The sequence below is a fragment of the Perca flavescens genome, chromosome 6 (genome assembly GCF_004354835.1).
Source record: "Perca flavescens isolate YP-PL-M2 chromosome 6, PFLA_1.0, whole genome shotgun sequence".
In the NCBI taxonomy this organism is placed as follows: domain Eukaryota; kingdom Metazoa; phylum Chordata; class Actinopteri; order Perciformes; family Percidae; genus Perca; species Perca flavescens.
In genome coordinates this window covers 13,352,442-13,370,854 of record NC_041336.1, presented here as the reverse complement: position 1 = coordinate 13,370,854, position 18,413 = coordinate 13,352,442, and the positions used below count along the sequence as shown (strand labels likewise).

The 18,413-nt window shown below is 40.2% G+C and overlaps 2 protein-coding genes across 5 annotated transcripts in view; both read right to left on the bottom strand.

The window, feature by feature from the left end:
- The window catches only part of LOC114556871 (mannosyl-oligosaccharide 1,2-alpha-mannosidase IA), a 218,198-nt gene extending 214,459 nt beyond the window's left edge, over positions 1-3,739 (bottom strand). Inside the window, exons 1-2 of one of the 4 annotated variants that reach the window (XM_028579966.1) lie at positions 3,706-3,739; positions 1,070-1,447 (exon numbers count right to left, since the gene is read on the bottom strand). In XM_028579966.1, the coding sequence (XP_028435767.1) occupies positions 1,070-1,369 (300 nt within the window). In that variant the 5' untranslated portion in view covers positions 1,370-1,447; positions 3,706-3,739. Of the gene's footprint in view, positions 1-1,069; positions 2,812-3,423; positions 3,622-3,705 lie in introns of those variants that run through there. The other 3 variants (XM_028579964.1, XM_028579965.1, XM_028579963.1) reach the window with 3 other exon arrangements.
- A 10,035-nt stretch (positions 3,740-13,774) lies between these two features.
- The window catches only part of slc9a1a (solute carrier family 9 member A1a), a 41,190-nt gene continuing 36,551 nt past the window's right edge, over positions 13,775-18,413 (bottom strand). The window contains exon 12 of the mRNA XM_028579880.1: positions 13,775-18,410. Coding sequence (XP_028435681.1) covers positions 18,121-18,410 — 290 coding nt within the window. The 3' untranslated portion in view covers positions 13,775-18,120. The remainder of the gene's footprint in view (positions 18,411-18,413) is intronic.

Genomic DNA, 18,413 nt, shown 5'->3' with positions numbered 1-18,413 from the left:
CCAAAGTGTCGCTGCACAATGTCACATCATTTGCAGGCGATTGTGTGAGGGTGATAGAGAGGTGCCACAGCTAAACGCAGGACATTTTATCATTCAGAATGGCCAGATGGAACACAATTCAACCGCTCGCAAAACAACAAATATGGAAATCTGATAATTTATATGAGTACATGCACAAAGGCAAATAATCAGAATGAATTTGAGAGATTATTTTGCGCACACACACACACACACACACACACACACACACACACACACACACACACACACACAAGATTATAAGAAGGAAAACATAAAACACCCTGTATTCCCACTTAGGAAAGTACAGCTTACACATTTATTTTGCAGTGCTAAAACTCTCCCATGGGCAGATTACTAAACGTTATAGCACATTTGGGTTTTTTTAAAACACATTTTTCTTCCTATTCTGATATTAGATTTTATGTAATCTGGACTACAAACAGCGGAAACAAAGGCAAAGACCCTGGGTACATTTAGACAACTGACATGATTGAGAGGGATTTGCCGGTTTGACAGGAGCTTGGCAAACAAGTGTCCCACTGCCTCTATAGAGAGATCGTCTGTATTGTCAGACAAATACAGACCAATCAAATTCAACAACTGAAATATAATTACATCTTTCAACTGTGCACGATTGTTTTTCTTTATATTTGAATAAGGCAGACTGTCATTTATCCCTTGTGTTTTGACAGCATGAACACGCTCCTATTCAAAAGACTGCAACTGAAACTTATTTGCTCCATGAAGCCAAAGACGCATAAAAAAAAAAAACTGTATTTGACTATTGTGTGTAAGAAGTTGAGTGATGTGACCTGATTGAGAGGATTTTATCAATGTGATAGATTATAGACATTACTCATACTGCACAGACACTAAACATTTGTCTCTGATCCACCCCCATGTTACTTGTGACTTCCCATAATCCAACCAGATCATTATTGTAGTTCCATATACCCTTTAAAAGGCTACTATATGTCAAATATCCACCTCCTGTAAAATCATGCAACTATATAATGATCACCCAGCAGGGTCACGGTCACATCCTTACCTCTTTGACTTTCTCCCGGCGCTCGTTAGTCTTGGGGTCGCTCGGCTTGCCGTTGTCTCTTCCCAGCGGGGGTTTGAGCAGGCAGCCTCTGAACTTATTGTAATTGAAAGTATCCGAGTTGGCACCGTGGTCGGAGGAGGTCGCTTTCGCCGAGGCGGACTCCGTTTTCGACCTGGGCAGAGTCAGGTCCTCCTGCGCTCTCCCCCCGGCGAGCCGCTCCTCGGTCGCCTCGTAAGAGACGGGCGGTTTGCGGCTCAGACTTTTCAGCTTGGTGCTGGTCTCTCCTTTGGCTGGGGTCATGCCCCCCTGGTTCTTGGGTCTTTTTAAGTGCTCCCTGGCATCGTTCTCGGACCCGACAGTCACTGGCTGGGTCTCTGTCTTGGACAAAAAAATCCGTTTTAGTCGGACAGAGTCGGGCAAAAAGAAAAGGGCCCCAAAACACAGCGTTACCAAACCCGAGAGAAAGAGCAGAAACACGAATTTCTGGGACAGGCGCAGACCCATGCCCGATGCCGACACACCGGGCAACTTTCGGAAAACCATTGAAACTTTTTCTTGAGATGTTGCTTTACAGTATTTCCTCCGACACTACACAGGGTTTTGACAGTCTCCACTCTCTACTGAGCAGCTTCACTGCTTCTTTGGGGCATGTGTAAAAACTAGATATGCGGGATTTTAAAACACACCCCCGTGACACTTACAGAGCTGCATAAACAGCCTGCCAGAGCTGTCTTTATCTCGCTATCGATTGGATCTGCATTAAGCGAAGGTTAGGCCTGCCTACATTAACAATTTACCAATCGTTTCGCAAACACAACTGGAGAGCTTTGGGTTTTTATTTACACCACGCAATCGCTGACATCAACAGACCGCAGGATTTGGGTTTTACAAATGTGAACCGTAAAAAAGCACAGGGCTTCGGGGGCTGACGGATAAATGGCACTGGCGTTTACTGAAGCACTGGGCTATATTCAAGAATAACAGGATTACTATAGCACACGCCAGGCTTGCAAATAAATGCACTTTTAGAGGATATAATCAAACGGCTCGCAGTCTGTCAAGCCTGTGAACAAAGTTGTGTCTCGGTGCATTATTCCACGCCGTGCAAATCGTCAATAACACATTGCCCTACGGTGCAAAAACCTCAAGCGTGCAGCCGAGCATGTTTTTCTTGTCCCCGTTCAAACCGACTCACGTTGCTGCATTAGGCTATAAGCTCCTGGAATCCCACTTAAGATCGCAAGCCGTTTTGTTTCGCATCTATCTTGTACAGCTGGCGGACGGAAACGCGGGTATATTCATGTCGCCTATCTGTCAATTGCGCTCCTCCAGTAGCCTCCGTTATCCCCCTTCTCCATTGGCGTCAACACGCCGGGCGAAACAAATCGGTGGATGACATGAAAGAAGGCGGATGTTGTCCCATGTGAAGTTATCCTAGCCCCTGATCCAGATCCGTAGAATAAACAAATCCACCATCCAGTCCGCCGGTCTCCCACAAAGACAGACACACCGCCGCGTCGTCGCTCCGGTAGCCTACCCGCCGCCGTCGGTCCGCCTGCCGTTCCTCGCTCTCTCTCGCCTGTAGTGCGCACTTGTGTCGCCGTGCCGTGGACGTCGGCTTGCGTAGAGAGAGGGCTGGAAATGTAACATATAGCAGGCAGGGGCAAATCCAGTGGGCTGGTCGGATTTCTTGATGGATATTCACAACGGCTTATCAAAAAACGGTTAAGCCGTTTGGACAAAACCCCACTAACACAGAACGTTTACCAAAAACTAACGTTTAGGGAACGTTCCCTCTGGGTTATAACGTCAACGTTAAAGCAGTCAGAGAGGTCTGAATGGCTCTGTACATTGGAAAACCATCCACATCACCCCCCGAGGAAAATGACTCGTTTAATCCTGGAAAAGCTTTTTAGAAGCGGATAGATATATCTGCCACAGTTGTCTCAACAGTCCTCAGAAATTAAATAAGCAAACCAATGAGCTAAAAAATAAAGAAAGCACTTTCTAACAACCACTATTTTTTTGAAGCCCACAATACAATATTTCATTAAGTCTTTTTTTTTTTTTTTTTTTTGTTATTTTCAAGATCTCATTTTCTTTTTATAAACCCCAGTGGGGACAAAATTATTGAATTTTTTTTTAAAATTTTAATTATTTATTTGCTGTGCGTTAAGTTAAGTTGTAAATGTTCACTTTTGTTAGCCTCTTAAGCACCAGTTTGTGCCTCACTGAATCGTCGCTTTTCCATGTGGGAGTTTGGCATTGGCGTTAATGGTAACGTAACTTAGCTAGCTACATTAGCATACGTTAGCTGGCGTTGTTTGCCCAGCAGGTCGTTTGACAACACTTACCCTTGTTTTGAAGACATTTCCCGACTCCTCTAACAAGCTATTACAAAAAAGCATTACGTGTCATGTAGCCTACATTAAAGAAGTTCGTTTAAACCGCTTCCCGCATTGCAACTCCTCCTGATTAGCCAAAACTAATTTGGTAGCCGGCAGTGACGCATCTACCTGTTTATCTTGGAACATCACCAAAATAAAAACTATTACTTCTAATTTTGCTTGAGTTGTATCGAAATGTAATTTTTCATAATTTGGTATTGACACATTCATATTTATTCTGCATCATACCAAAAAAAGCAGTGAGGAATGTCACTGAGAGGCTATGGCTTCCATCTTTGTTTAGTTGAAGGAATTATAGTCACCACACTGGCAATGGGTTAAAAAATAAATCCTGTTTTAATGTGCAGCACGCAGGCCATTTTTGATACCACTTGGGTAGAATAGTCTCTAAGCAATCTGGAAATGTCTTCAAAACAACGGCAAGTGTTGTGAAAACACCTGCAGGGCTTTTCAGAGTTTGACTTCTTTGGGTTATTTCAGAAAAATAGAACCTAGCTTTGTAACTTCATGCAATCATCAGTTCAAAAGTGCGAACTGTTGAAAATGATGATTGAGGAGTGCCATAAACTGGAGCTAGATGCTTATACAGAACCGTAGAGGGTCCTTTGATTGCATTTTTCAACACAGGTACATGGTGACTTGCATTGTGCCTCATCGGGCCTGTGTTGTTGCAAAGCTTCCCACTGATTTGACTTCTATCCTTATTTCATACATAATGCTTCTATCCATGTCGAGTCCCTAAACTATTTCCAAGGTCAAGAATGACCCTTCATGCTTGATTTCAAGTTTATTTCTTAAATCCAGCACACTGAACCATAGCTGGATATCACTGTTTGAATTTGTCTTCTGTGCATCCCCTTGAGTGAGGTGTGTTGATACACAGGAAGTTTAGAAAAGTGTGTTTGCATAGTGTTTACATAAGCAAAATAGAAGCTAAAGTGTAAACACAGTGTTTTCTCCATATTAAACAAGATAGATGGGCCCATGAGTTGGCCATTACTGAAGAGCCTGCACAGCACTATTTAACTAATGCACCTGAAAGCAGGAATGAGAAAATAAAGGTCTGATCAGATTCAATATTGGTCTTTAGTTACAAGTCCCAGTCACACCCAACAACCTCCGCTTGTCCTTAGAGGGTGATTGTCAGTCTGCTATCCAAATGCTTCAGGATGTCCTTACAATCAGTGTATTCAGTGTAGACCATCAGTGTTTTCTGACAATGTCTCCGATGTCAAATGAACTCTTGATGAGCCTTAAACACAGATCTTCCTCCCTTCTTTCCTCTGTCACCTTCTCTGTTGTTGGAAAAACATATTTCAAAATAAAATGGGATGTTTTTCTTCTTTCCCGGTAAAAAAAAAAGTTCACTTGAATGTGAACATTTCCTGTGCAGGCCAATGCCAATGTAATACACACTAATTATTAACATCTGACACATGGAACTCCTCAAGCGAGCTAATTTTAAGGTAATTTCCTCTGCATTTGACCCCATTTTTCCACTGTTGAGCCATCTCCCTCAGCAGCCCTAATTGAGTCAGATTGGTTGTCTGTAATTTACAGAACAAAGGGGAAAGAATAACTGTTGAATTAGCCTTTTTATTTTCTGATCCATTTCGTCTGATCTGCAAATCTATGAAGCATTTTGTGGGCTTTATCACTGACAGAAGGACAGTTTTAAGTCAGAGAAGGGGGCTTTGTGATGGATCAGCGTCTATGTGAAATGAGGCTTTCATTGTATGCGTTTATTCACTCTATGCAGCGTACACCCAGTGGCCACTTTATTAGGTACCTTTGTACATTTTATTGCAATCTAATACAATCTAATGCAACTGTTCTGCCATAAAGTTATAATGTGTAAACTGTTCAGGTTTTTCTTTCACAGTTAAAATATGTTCTAGCATTAAGGTCATAGGTAGTAGTGGTGTTGTACTTTCTACATTATATTGAGAGGTGTTTCTAATATTCCGCCCCTCTCATGTATGTAAATAGCTAGTTTATCTATAGTCTATGGCAACAAAAATGAACATTATAGACATTGTTAAAGTAGAATTTATGGCAGAGCTGTTGTATTGGATTACATTAGATTGTACAGTTGTACCTAATAAAGTGCCCACTCAGTGTATTTGTTACACAGCTCAAATAGGCATACCATTAATGGAATCACTGAGGCATACATTTCAATTAATGGATTATTCATATATGCTGATTCCAACAAAATAAAATACCAACTGCTGCCTTTTTAAAACAACTTAATAGACATTTCAAGTCAGTATTTCTCAAAAGGACAAGTTCTACATGAGTCCAGTCGTGGAGCTTGCATGAAGCTGTGCCGGCCGGTGACAGCCTAGTTTATCACAAAGATAGATGAGCAAGGCAATACAGTCTCACCACTACCAACAGGCAACGGTGAAATCAAATCGCAGACATTTTTCACAGAAAATAAACAGTTTAAATAGGTAAATGGTGGGGCGCCTGGAAAGCTCAGCTCGTAGAGCGTGCGCCCCATGTACAGAGGCTCAATCCTCGCCACAGCTGCTGCAGGTTCAATTCTGATCTGCGGCCCTTTGCTGCATGTCATTCCACCTCTATCTCCCCTTCCATTTCTAAGCTCTCCTATCAAATAAAGGCCTAAAATGCCACAAATAAATATCCTACAAAGCTACTGTAATTTCTTGTATGCTTTGCATTCACTCTCACCACTGAAACACATACTGCTGTTGTCCGGATGCAGAAATGTCATTTTTTGTGAATGTTGGCTCTTCATAATGCAGCACTGGCACCACACACACACACACACACAAACACACACACACACACACACACAGACACACACACACACACACACACACACACACACACACACACACATGCAGCATCCTCATCAGTTCACACTAGCATTCTGATTCTCCATGTACAAACATAATTTACAAGCATGGAGAAGGAAACCTGGCACTGCTTGTGTTGTTCACATCAGACTGAGTCACGGTTTCTCAGTTGAGTGTTGAATGATTTTTTTTTGCCCTTTTTTCTATACTTAATTGGTGATAATCAGAGGAGAGAGAAAGACGAGTTGTTCAGTCTACAGTATAATCACTGACAATCAGGATTCGTCAAACAATTACAAAATGACCACTGGGTCTCTAAAAGTATGCAGGAAACAGTCTAAAACAGCTGACTGCAGAGTGTCTCAGACTGTAATAAGTCCTGTGATCCATAACCATTTCTGCTCTTATGTGAAAAAAAAATCCAATTCTTTTCAAACCGGCTCTGATGTTTTATTCATCAAACAAGATGCCAATGATAAAGTCCATATCTGTGTTCTGCTCATTCCAATACATCAAACAGCAAGCAGAGATGTATTGGCCTGTGCCAGCGTGTCCAGATTAATAACGTCACCATGCCCGCTATTTGTTTCTTTAAGCACCGCTGCAAAACATTCTGTGACATTGGGAATCATGGCCCTGCAGGACACTTGATGTCCAGTCATAAATATCAGGGGTAGCTTTTTTGCCATGGGGTGCTGACCCTGGTTCATGATGTGAGAGGTATACAAGTCCTGACAGAGCATACTGTAGATAGGGCCCCTACTGTAACCCTCCATAAATTCTTATAAGATGTGACACTGGCTCCGAGTCCTGATGCATCTGACATTGGGTCGCCTCATCTTATTACTGGGTGGTTTGCTGAAGCTTTGCAGTGATGGAAAAAGTACTCTCAGATCCTTTACTTAAAGTGACTATATGTAACTTTGAAATGTTTCTGGAGCTCTGTTATTTTTCATACAATAGTTTTAATTGACCTGCAACAGCAAATGAGACTAACAGTGGAAAGAACGCCATTTTTATATACTTTTTAGTAAGGCCTCGCCCCGGGTTTGATTTTTTCCCACGCAGTACCCACGCGCTACACTCACACATTCTGATGGGTCACAGATTTCTTTGTTACACCAAAAAAACCTGTGTTAGTATCTCTTGAGCCAGGTAAAAGGAAGCAAGAGATTTCTTTATGTAGGCCTAATTGTGTTTTAATGTTATTTTAGAAGTTATCTGCTGTAGTTATGGCTGATACTGGGGCAGGACCATCACAGGAAAGAAGGAAATTAAACAAAGAACTAAAAGCTAAAAGGAAAGGGAAATACAACGGCGATAACGTGAGTCAACTTCGGTCGGGCTATCAACAGATGGAGACAATTACGGGATTGTGAATGATTTAAAACCCACCCCGAATTGGCCCGTAATAAAATATGTCTATTTCATTCATAAAATAACTTTACAATGCATGATGTGGTTGTACGTCAGTAACAGACATAGTTACGCCCACTTTACATTTAGCGCGGAGGTTATCCTTTTACTCCGTGTTTGTGTTGGCCTAATATTTTCTTTCCCTTGTCCCCCTGTAGTTGTGTAAAGTGTCCGTGGGTTTCATGAAATGCGCTATATGAATCTAAGTTATTATTACATTATTATTAAACAATTTTTAATGCTTTGGCTTGTGATTATCTCACGAAACATCCAAAGTAGGCTAAGTTACCGTATGCAACACTTGAAATGCAACGATGCATCTGTAACTTATTCTGTTACTGTAAATGAATGGTTTTCTGTCCGAGCAAAACATTTATCGCAACTATATATATCACCTCCCCGTAATGCTAACTCGGTAATACAGCACCGTAGAAAGAGAAAAGAGCTTTACGACAGCAGGTGTGGTATAAACACTACCGCTTTTGTCCAAAGCGGCCGCTGAAATCAACACAACCTCAAAGTTACATATAGCCACTTTAAAGGTGCTGTAGGTAGGATTGGGAAGATCCAGGACTTAGCCAAAAAATTTCAACATCAACAACTTCTCAGTCCCTCCCCCCTTTCTGCTAAAGCCCCAAACGGTCTCCTAAGCCCCTCCCCCCAAAAGGGAGAATGAATGCGTGTGCATGAGCAGTGATTGACACACAGTAAGACACCCCCCCTGGCCCTGATTGGTGCATCTGAACAGGGAGCTGTCGATTTTTGCAAATCACACTACAGGCTGTAGGTGGTGCCAGAGAAGCCAGATTTCTTTTTTTAAATGACCTGCTTCATGTAGTTCTACTCGAACATAGGGTCAGTTTCAGCAAATATGACAGAAAGTTCATTTTATAAGGCTTACCTACTGCACCTTTAAGTAAAAGTAATAATACTACAATATGAAAATGAATGTCCTGGATTTAAAGTATTATCAGCTAAATGTACTTCAAGTTTAAAAGTCAAAGTATGCAGAATTGCCCCTGTCAGTGTTTATTCTGCAGCATCATCTTTTATACGATGATCATGGGTTTTCTATGTAAAGCCTACATCTGCAAAGTAAACGTAGCTGTCAAATAAATGTAGTGGTGCAATATTTCTCTGTGAGATGTAGTGGAGTATAGAGCACAAAATCCCTCTGAAAAGGAGTGGGTCTAAAGTGGCATGTTACATTCCTCTTCTCTCTCTTCAAATATTAATAGAATACAGCTCAGATCAGCCATCAGTGCCAATAGTATCAGTGGAACAATAAGCTCAGCATGATTGCCTTGCTGAAGTTATATTTGTTTGTTCCTTTTATAGACGAGGCAATCGGCAAACTGCTGTGTGCATGCGGCCCTCGAGTGACCCGTCTCCACCAGATTCATAATCAAAACATTTCACGTTGTGTAACCAAATACTTTCAAAGCACATTAGCCGACGCTGAAAACCACAACATTCACTTGTAAGGAACATTGATGCAGTAGTTCAGGGTTTTTTATTACCGAAACACAACAATTAGCCATACATTAGAGGGGGTATATGGGCCATGTAAATGAGAGTGAATGCAATAGCAAACACACCATTAAGCAGATAGAATGGGGCCACAGAAAGTCTGACTCCCCTCCCAGCACACCGATTAAATATGCCAGTATGCTTTTAGTGTACTAACCATCTCTACAGTGAATTTACAAATGAAAAAAGTAGGAAATTGTTCAGCGATGACAGCACTTGTTAAGGAGCTGTGTAAGTTCATGGCTACACAATGCCATCAGCTGGTGTTGATATGCATTGCAAGCAGAACCCTGAGACGTCGTCAAGGCTGCATTTGGGTCGTGTAAAGTTCCCCTTTCAATCGATTGCACCATCATCAAAACTGATGATATTTTAGACTGACTGCACAGTTTTTTTGCACCAAAAGTTGACAAATAGCCACCAAACCCTCCACTCCTCCTTGTATTCAGAGGTGACTGAGGGTCAGACTGCTCCAATATTCACAACAAACAGCGTCATTATATGTAAAGGGCAGCCACTCTAAACACTACAGAGAGATCAGGAGTAAATAAACAGAAAAAGCCCTCATGCAAACAAGACCATGGGGAGAACCCAGTTGACAGACAAATGAGACCCAGAGATTTAACTACTGCAAAATAGAAGTAAATAAACGCTAGGACCAATCCAATTGAAAAGCTTTCAGGTCAAACCAGGGAAGGCTATTTAATATTTGGCATCAGTTTATTGTGTTTACTCCACTGTAAAAAAAAAAAAAAAAAAAAAAGGAGCTATGAAGTCAGAGTGAGTTAATTAAATTCAGAGTAGAGACAGATACATTGCAAAATGTCTTGGTGCAAAATCTGATTTGAGCTAAAAAGGGAGTAGACACGATGATAGGATAAGAAAATATGGAAATTAATTCACCCTAAAGATAAGTTTTATGTCAAAGATGCTCAATATACATAGTATAATGAAATGAAATGAGAAAGAAAACACCTGTACAATATATTTCAATTCAAAACAAAACCTCCACAGAGTACAGCCTCAATCTAAATCTTTGGAAAGAACATATTCCGACCACAAAATGAATTTTTCAGATTGTTCTCTGATCTTTGATCTCTAACACTAGTAAGACTTAAAGTAAGATTTAAATGAAACAAGGAAATAATCAGTTTTTGGTGGAACATCTGAAAACTGATTATGGGGGTTCAAGTTTGGGAACCATTTGCCTTAAGCCAATTTAAAGGAATAATTGGACTTTTTGGAAAAATACACCTATTCAGCAGCCAGTTACATGTAGCTTAGCTTAGCATTAAGACTGGAAACAGACAGGAACATGAATACGCATCTTACATGGACAATAATCTCAGTTGGAAACTCTGAGATTGAAGACACTGGTTTCTGATATCATCCAATTTGCTATTTAGAAATACAATATCTATAAATAAAAAAGATCCTATTGGAGGACTTGAAAAAACATGAACACACATTGAAATTCCGGTTGTTTCACATCAGTGATATAGATTTATGGACGGGACAAACTCTGTCACAAACACAACTCAGCTATTGTTTGCTTGTACTGTTGGTGATCTGGCAATTTAAGCTTATTTTACGGTTTACTTACTGTTAATTCCTCTGGATGAGTGTCAGCTAACAGTCCTAATGCAAATAAAGTGGATTGTCAGCCAACAACAATACTAGTAATTAGAATCTGAAATTAAACTCTTCAGATGTAAAATGAACTTGGCCACCCAGAGGCTCTGCTAGAAAACGATAGAAGGCAACAACTGCCAACAATAAAAATGAGTGTATTATAAATAGGGCATATCCATTCCAGAAATATTACAGAGGAAATGTGGATGTTAGGCAAAGCTGGATATGAGCTTGGAGTCATTGTGATGTTCCATTTAACAGAAACCGAAATGGAATAAACAAACAACCTCAGCCAGAGCGGATACGGCTTTCTTTCTGGAAATCTTATATTCTCCATGTAAGCTGTCGCACTGCCAAGCAAAGTAATGTCATTACATTTTACCACGGCAGACAGTTCATTCCCAGTTTATTAGACTCAACAATTATAAAATGTCTTCCAGATATATAAATCCAAATGGGACTCATTTTGTTTTCAGAATGCTGAATGATTTGATTATAGTTATTTTGTGCAGCACTCTCCCTTCTGGCCAAAAAAGGTTATTGCAGGTGGTTCAAACAACGTTGTTGATCCTGCAGGTGAAGTTGTTTGCACCCCCCTTCCTCACATATTTGCTAAAAGAACACATTGGCATAGGGACATACCGGCTAGCGTACAGTGCTGCAGAGTAAATAAGTAATGTACTTAAATACAATTCTGACTTACTTCACCTGAGTATTTCCTTTTGATGCTGCTTTAATTCCACTTCCTCTCCGCTACATTTACCGGACATCTGTAGTTACAAGTTGCAGGCTAAGACCTTGAAACCTTCCAAGTAAAATAAATTGCATTCTTATACAGTAAATAAAACCAACCAACAGTGTATAAAATAGGTATACTTAGCTCATGGAAGGATTACCGAATGGGCTAACAGGTTTCTCTTGATTACCTGTATACTGTATATAAAGGTTCAATACTAAGCACAGGCCCAGGGTCCCCAAAGCCAGAGTGTCTGTATGAAGTGACGGTTAACATTTCTTGTGTGAACGTCACAGAGCTCAGTTAAAAGTAGGGATGCCCTGGGTACCCGGATAGCTCAGTTGGTAGAGCGGGCGCCCATATATAGAGGTTTCCTCCTCGACACAGTGGGACTGGGTTTGACTCCCACCTGCGGCCCTTTGCTGCGTGTCATTCCCCCTCTCTCTTCCCTTTCATGTCTTCAGCTGTCCTGTCGAATAAAGGTCTGCAAATGCCCCAAAAAATTATCTTTAAAAAACATTTAAAAAGTAGGGATGTCCTAATCCCAAGAGTTCAGGTTCACCTGCAAAATGTTACTCAAAGACATCCATAAGGACTACAGACGGTGCAGCCGTTTGTAGCTCCATCTTAGCCTGCAACGTTAACGTTTGTTTGACGTAGAGCTGCACCTAGTAGTTACTTTTTTACAAACAAAATATGATTAACAAATACAAGATAGTGCTTACACATCAATGCATCAAAAATTATAATTCAATTACCGGTACATAACATAACCGTATATAAATGGGGACATTCTGAAGCATTAGGGGTGGGAATCACCAGAGCCCTCACGATACGATATCATCACGATACGATATCATCACGATAAGATTGATACTTGGCGTCTGTGTATCGATACAGTATTGCCATGGAAATATTGCTAATATATACTATGCCTTATCGATCCCCACCCCCCCCATCCCTATGCAGCATGAGTTCTTTTGACGCTTTAAGTATATTAGCTCATTATACTTCTGTACTTAAGTTAAGGATCTGAATATTTCTTCGAACATTGCCAATGGGTAAACTTGAATGTAGTCCTCAGATAGATGGATGCTGAAATGCATGAGTTCGCTTGTATTGATAGAAGTAGTTATTTGGTGGAACAAAAGATACAGCTTTATGAAATCATGACACACTGACACAACACTGCTATAAAGTAAAATTTTAATTTGGTATATAGTTTGACATGGTTTCATTTTAGTTTACTGGTCATTACAGGAATGGAATGCTGAAAGCTAGAGATCAATCAGCGAGAAAGTGCACACTTGTCATCTTTCAGATTCTGATTTGTACATCAGCATGATAAATTTCAAATACATATAATATTTTCTCATATATATATATTTACATTCCAATTCATGTGTATATAAAATAAAAAAAAAACTCTTAATTATTGCAAAACTGAAATTTGCAAACTACAAACAATTGACTGACAAATTCAAACACATTAAGATAAAGAAAACATAAACCACTCTTTCATCAAGTCAAACCCCCCACACACCCTGTTCATAAGGCCCATCATGAAGTACATTCCTTTTCCCCATGATGTGTCCCCTGATAACTATGCACAATGTGTACACTACATTAAAGCCACTTATTGCTCTTTTTAACATCGGCGTTTTGAGATAAAGGTACAGCTTTGTTAAAGTGCTCGGTGTGGTGTAAAATGGTGGAGAATGATATGAAGTAAACGAGGGTGGAAAACAGTCTTTGGGTGCTGGAGTAACGACACCGCAGGGTCATTATGTTGATGACGTGCGAGTGTGCGTCATACTGCGATTACTGCCTCTGTAATTGGAGAGTGTTAAATGTTCATCCGCATGGTGACCGTTAGCCTTGCACTGCTGGGCCGGTCAGATCTTCCGGTACTTAAAGGAACATACCAGTGTTTTTGCACATTTTAGCCCATGTAGTACAAATCATGTAGTAACCAAATTAGATCAGTTTATTCAAAGCATACTGTGGTGTCTAGGATTTTTTTTTATCAGTTTTTGTCTGCCAACCATCTAGCTCCATTTATTTTATTGTTGCATTTTATAAGGATAGATTTACATTTTTTTCCCCCTTTTCCTTAAAACAATATTGACATGCCATGCACAAATGGTTGCTGTAACTGTTTCTCCTGTTCATACTGGCCCTGTAATTGATGGGAGATAAAATACAGTTTCATACAAAAATGCTTTTGAGTGTGCCACAGAAGATAATATGAGCCTTCAGCAATCTGAGTTAAACAAATTTAAAGTGGGTCTCTTCCAGATGGATAGTTACACTAACAGGACTGTTAAAGCCTTGTTTTGTGTTCGGATAAACTTAAGGAGTTTTCACACTGAATGAAGAGCTCTTCATGGCCAGTATGGACAGGAGAAACAAAGACAGCGACCAAAACAAATGTTTCAATGTGCACAGAGATTGTTTTAAGATAAATGTAAAAAAAAAAATTTCATGTAAGTTGATTGGAATGAATGTGCAATATTATGGCCCTAAAAGCTGACCTGATGTCCGTGGTGATGGATCTTTAACAATTCTAGTGAATGAATGGAAACTAATAATATAGAATAACACACAAAGAAATCTAAAATGTGCAAAAACCCCAGTTTGGCTTTAAGGTAACAAGTTTTATCTACTTGCGTAGCGGATTGTAATTGATGATCTCTCATTCAATCTAACGTAAGGAGAACTGGATTTGAGAATGAAGCTTATAAGCTGATTAGAGTTTATAGCTGTAAATTCAGCCTCTTTCTACTTCAGGCTGAACTCCACAGTTTAAAGTCTGGGTGACAAATGCCTCTGGAATGCCGTTAAAGGTAAACATGAGATGGAGAAAAAAAAAAACAACAACATGGAAGGATGTACCGTAATGCACATGTATCCAGATAAAGCACTTGACAATAACAGCAAGAGAGACTTAGATATCCCTGTGAACCCCCAAATAGTCATTGTACAATAACGCCGTTAAACAAATCAGGCACATAATAAAGCAAACAGATGCAAAGAAAAAAAACGTAAAGCTGAAGTGAATGCTGGTGAGGCAACGGTGTTGTAGTTCAGTCGAACACATTCAATGAAAACAACTGCCATGACTTAGAACAATTCAGCGCTGTAGAAAAACATCCAGAGTGGACATTTCAAATCAAGAACCGCAAGCATTCACCTGAAGACACAAGCGATTTAAATGCAAAGTTTGTTTTGTGCGTCGAGCAAAGCAAAGGCAAAAATGAGGTGTATATGACATAATATATGAATACAATGAAATAGGTTCTTCTATAGGCTGTATGGCTTTAGATTAAGGTTTTCTGCACCAAACATTTCCCTCCAAGGTGTGAGAATGTTTGCCCAAAAAGATGCAACTGGTTTCAAAAGATAAAGTATGAAAATAGGGGTTCTTTTCTTTTTGAGAAATTAAAGTCTTTGGGATAATGTGAAGCAATCAGGGATTTCATTTCTCTTGTTTTGAGGGTTGTTTTAATTTAAAATTGGAGATTTTTGGTTTCCTTGTATTTAATCACATCCCTCAAGTTATGTTCAATATCCATTCGGATATGAAAAAAATATAACATCTGTGCAGAGCATGATGCATGTTACCTCTGAGAGATACCCTGCTTTGCATTCACACAGTTACATGTATTCCCAAGTGTGAATATGTTTAGAAATGAATTACTGCAACCTTCCTGCCAACTACTTAAAAGTCTCTGCAGAGCAGTTAAGGGTTAAATGAGCAACAAACTTCCGTTAAATGGGAGCCTAATCAAATAGCATCTAGGAAGATGCTATAGAAATGTTCCCCAACAGCAGCGCGTTAAGAGACCATTTACAGATGGAGAGAAACAGTACTCAGGGCTTCTGTCGCTGCAGTTTATAAAACAGTTTAGAACCTCATAAATCCTATGCGGCATGTAAATATCACTGTCCTTTAAGCAGCTATAAAATGATTTGAAGATGGGGGAAAAGTGTTGCGTGCCATTTGGCTCGTCACTTCTGGGTTTTAAACTCTCCTTCTCTTTTTGACCCGGTCCTTGTTGACATTTTCAGCACAGCTCTCCACTGGGACACTCAGTCCCACACGCTGACATTTCCGACAGGAAATTCAATTTGGTCGAGACAGGGAAATGAGATGCTTTGAGGCTTGACCCGCCCATCTCTCAGCTGCAATTATCCTTTAAGAAATTGGGAAGCCGGAAGAGTGTCGGGAGCAAAGAAAGGGGCCAAAAACGCTTGCAAGTAGGCTCATATTTGCATATTTATACACCTGGATTTACATGAGTGCGTTTATGCACAGACAAAATATCCTCGTACCCCCTCACTATAGTAACCATAGCGAGACATTAAAAGATGCTCAAGAGAAGAAGAGTTGAGGAAAATGAAGGAGCCTGTGAGGTTCTTCTGCCCGTACCACCCAGCTGTAATGTGAGCCGTCTGGATGTAAGAGGATCAGGAAGGATTCAACGGTCACTAACACCTAGAAAACTGGAGCAGTGACTCACTCAGCCTACTTCAGAGAAGGACCGTGTGTCAATGCTAAAGTTGGCTTTCCATGATGAGTGCTTTGGATGGCCAGTATGGAGAAACTACACTCTTTTTTTATTTTTATTTTTTTTGCAGTGAAGTGATAATAGACTAAGATGAAAGAACACTTGGGGCTTTACAGTCTAATTGTTGTTGGCTGTGGCACATAAGATGTTTAAATGGATATGAATGAGCAAATCATCACATCGACAACTTCAACGATTTGTGTCGTATTCCAATTCACTGAGGGGCGGTTTAAAAAAAGAAAAAAAGACGTGCAATGTATTTTACACACTGTACAACTGTATACAGTACAGTAGAGAATGACTTAAGCCATCAACAACACACTTGACTATGTTGTCGTGCCCGCAGATAACTTTCCAGGCTTGCTCGGATGTGCAAAAACTAACAACTGTTCTTGTTTATTTTAATGCCCGTGTTTCATTTTAGCTTTGACTTTTGCATTGGTTTGCCCCAACGTGTTACATGTTTACAAGATTACGAGACTTCAGTTGTAAAGGGTAATTATAAATATAGGATATCATAATTGATTTACATATTTTACACGTCAATACTGCATAGAATTTTGTTGTTGTTGCAATGACAGGTCTATAGTCTTAGATTTTAAGAGGGTTGAGAGGTGTGGATGGATTCCTGTACAAATGTTCACTTGTCATGTAATAAGCTGAACAGTGATGTAGAGCACAAATGCTTCTTGTAAAGGCCAGTAAAAAAACTGAAGAATGCATATAGGCATGTGAAAGAAAGTGAGCATTCATTATTTTTGATTTGATATATTAAAAAATCAGCTCATGTGGTCTAAAGGTTTCAATAATTGAGGAGTGTGAAGGTGACCGAGAGAAACATCTACTCTAACAACTCGACGAGCCCTGCTTGAGTGACTTTTAAAGGGTGTTCTAAAATTGAGGTGAAACATAAAACGGCTACACCGAAATGTGACATGACAACAAGTGATTTCACTTCAGAAGACTTGGATGGGGGAATCAAGCATGATCACGGACATCAAAACACAAGTGCTGCATCACTGCCTGTCTCACAAGCTTTCCTGTGGGTGCAAACTTTTCCCTTCCTATACAGCAGTGGGGATTTTTAGTTAAGTACACATAACTCCCTCCACAGCCATAAGACAAGGCTGCAGCTCTGTAAGCATGACTAGAAACAACTGTGGTTCTTTTACAAAGTGACTAAATACATCCAGATTTGAACCCACATCCCACAAACACTGGAACAAACTGATTGCAAACAGACATTAGCACCCCTGGAATTAAAGATATATGTTTTAAAGCAAGACAAAAAATAAAAAATGCACCAAGTGAAAAGGTTGGACATAAAATAAGGCCAAACATTTTAAAATAGCTAAACTCTAAATGTTTGAATATTTAGCTATTTCAGTCAGATATTGGATTAAAAACAGGCAACTTCAACTCAAGTGCAATGTTTGAAAAAGAGAAACGGATTTAGGCAGTTTGCCTTATTGATAACATTTAGGATTAGAGGCCCAGCATGACGCCAAGAAGGTAGCTTGAAATCGTGATTAAACATTAAAAACCAACAACTATGCAGTCATTAAAAAAGAAAAACAGTCTGACAATAAAGTAAAAATGACACTGTCTGACAAAAAACAGTCCAAACCTTTGGTAATGCATAGCTCTTTCCTGAATGTCTCAGACTATCGACCATAAACTCCACCACTTCTCAGATAACAGCTACTCCAATCCTGTCTAAAAAAATAAAGAGCAATGATAATAACAACCTAATGGCTCTTTTTTTTTTTTTTTTTTTTCAGATAATCTCCCTTTTGCTTTTTGTTTCTGGTGTCGTACAGCGTTAGCAGTTTTGGCTTGTTTGGTTTCTGAACCAAAGAGATTATTTAGAGCAGTGAAGCAGCCCTCTCTCCTCTAATTAGTGAACTAACCCCTCCATATCCAGTCTGCCGTATCAAGGCAGAAAGGGTTCTTCCTCCTCTTCCTCGTCTGCGCTGGGACCGGGGTCGCTCAGGCACCTCGTCAGCTTCTGCTGTTCTCGGCCTCTGTCCGCCTCGCCGGGCCTGTTAGGCCCACTCTGCCCCGAGGGGGCCTTCATCGTCAGGCCCTGGTCCTCCTCCTGCTGGTCGACCCGTCGGAACTCATCCATCAGATTGACAGAGTCTGGAGACTGAGGGGAGGCCAGGTCCACCTGGATGGTCGGCACTCTGTCCATCGCTGGCTTACTGCTGTAGGACTGTGGGTCTA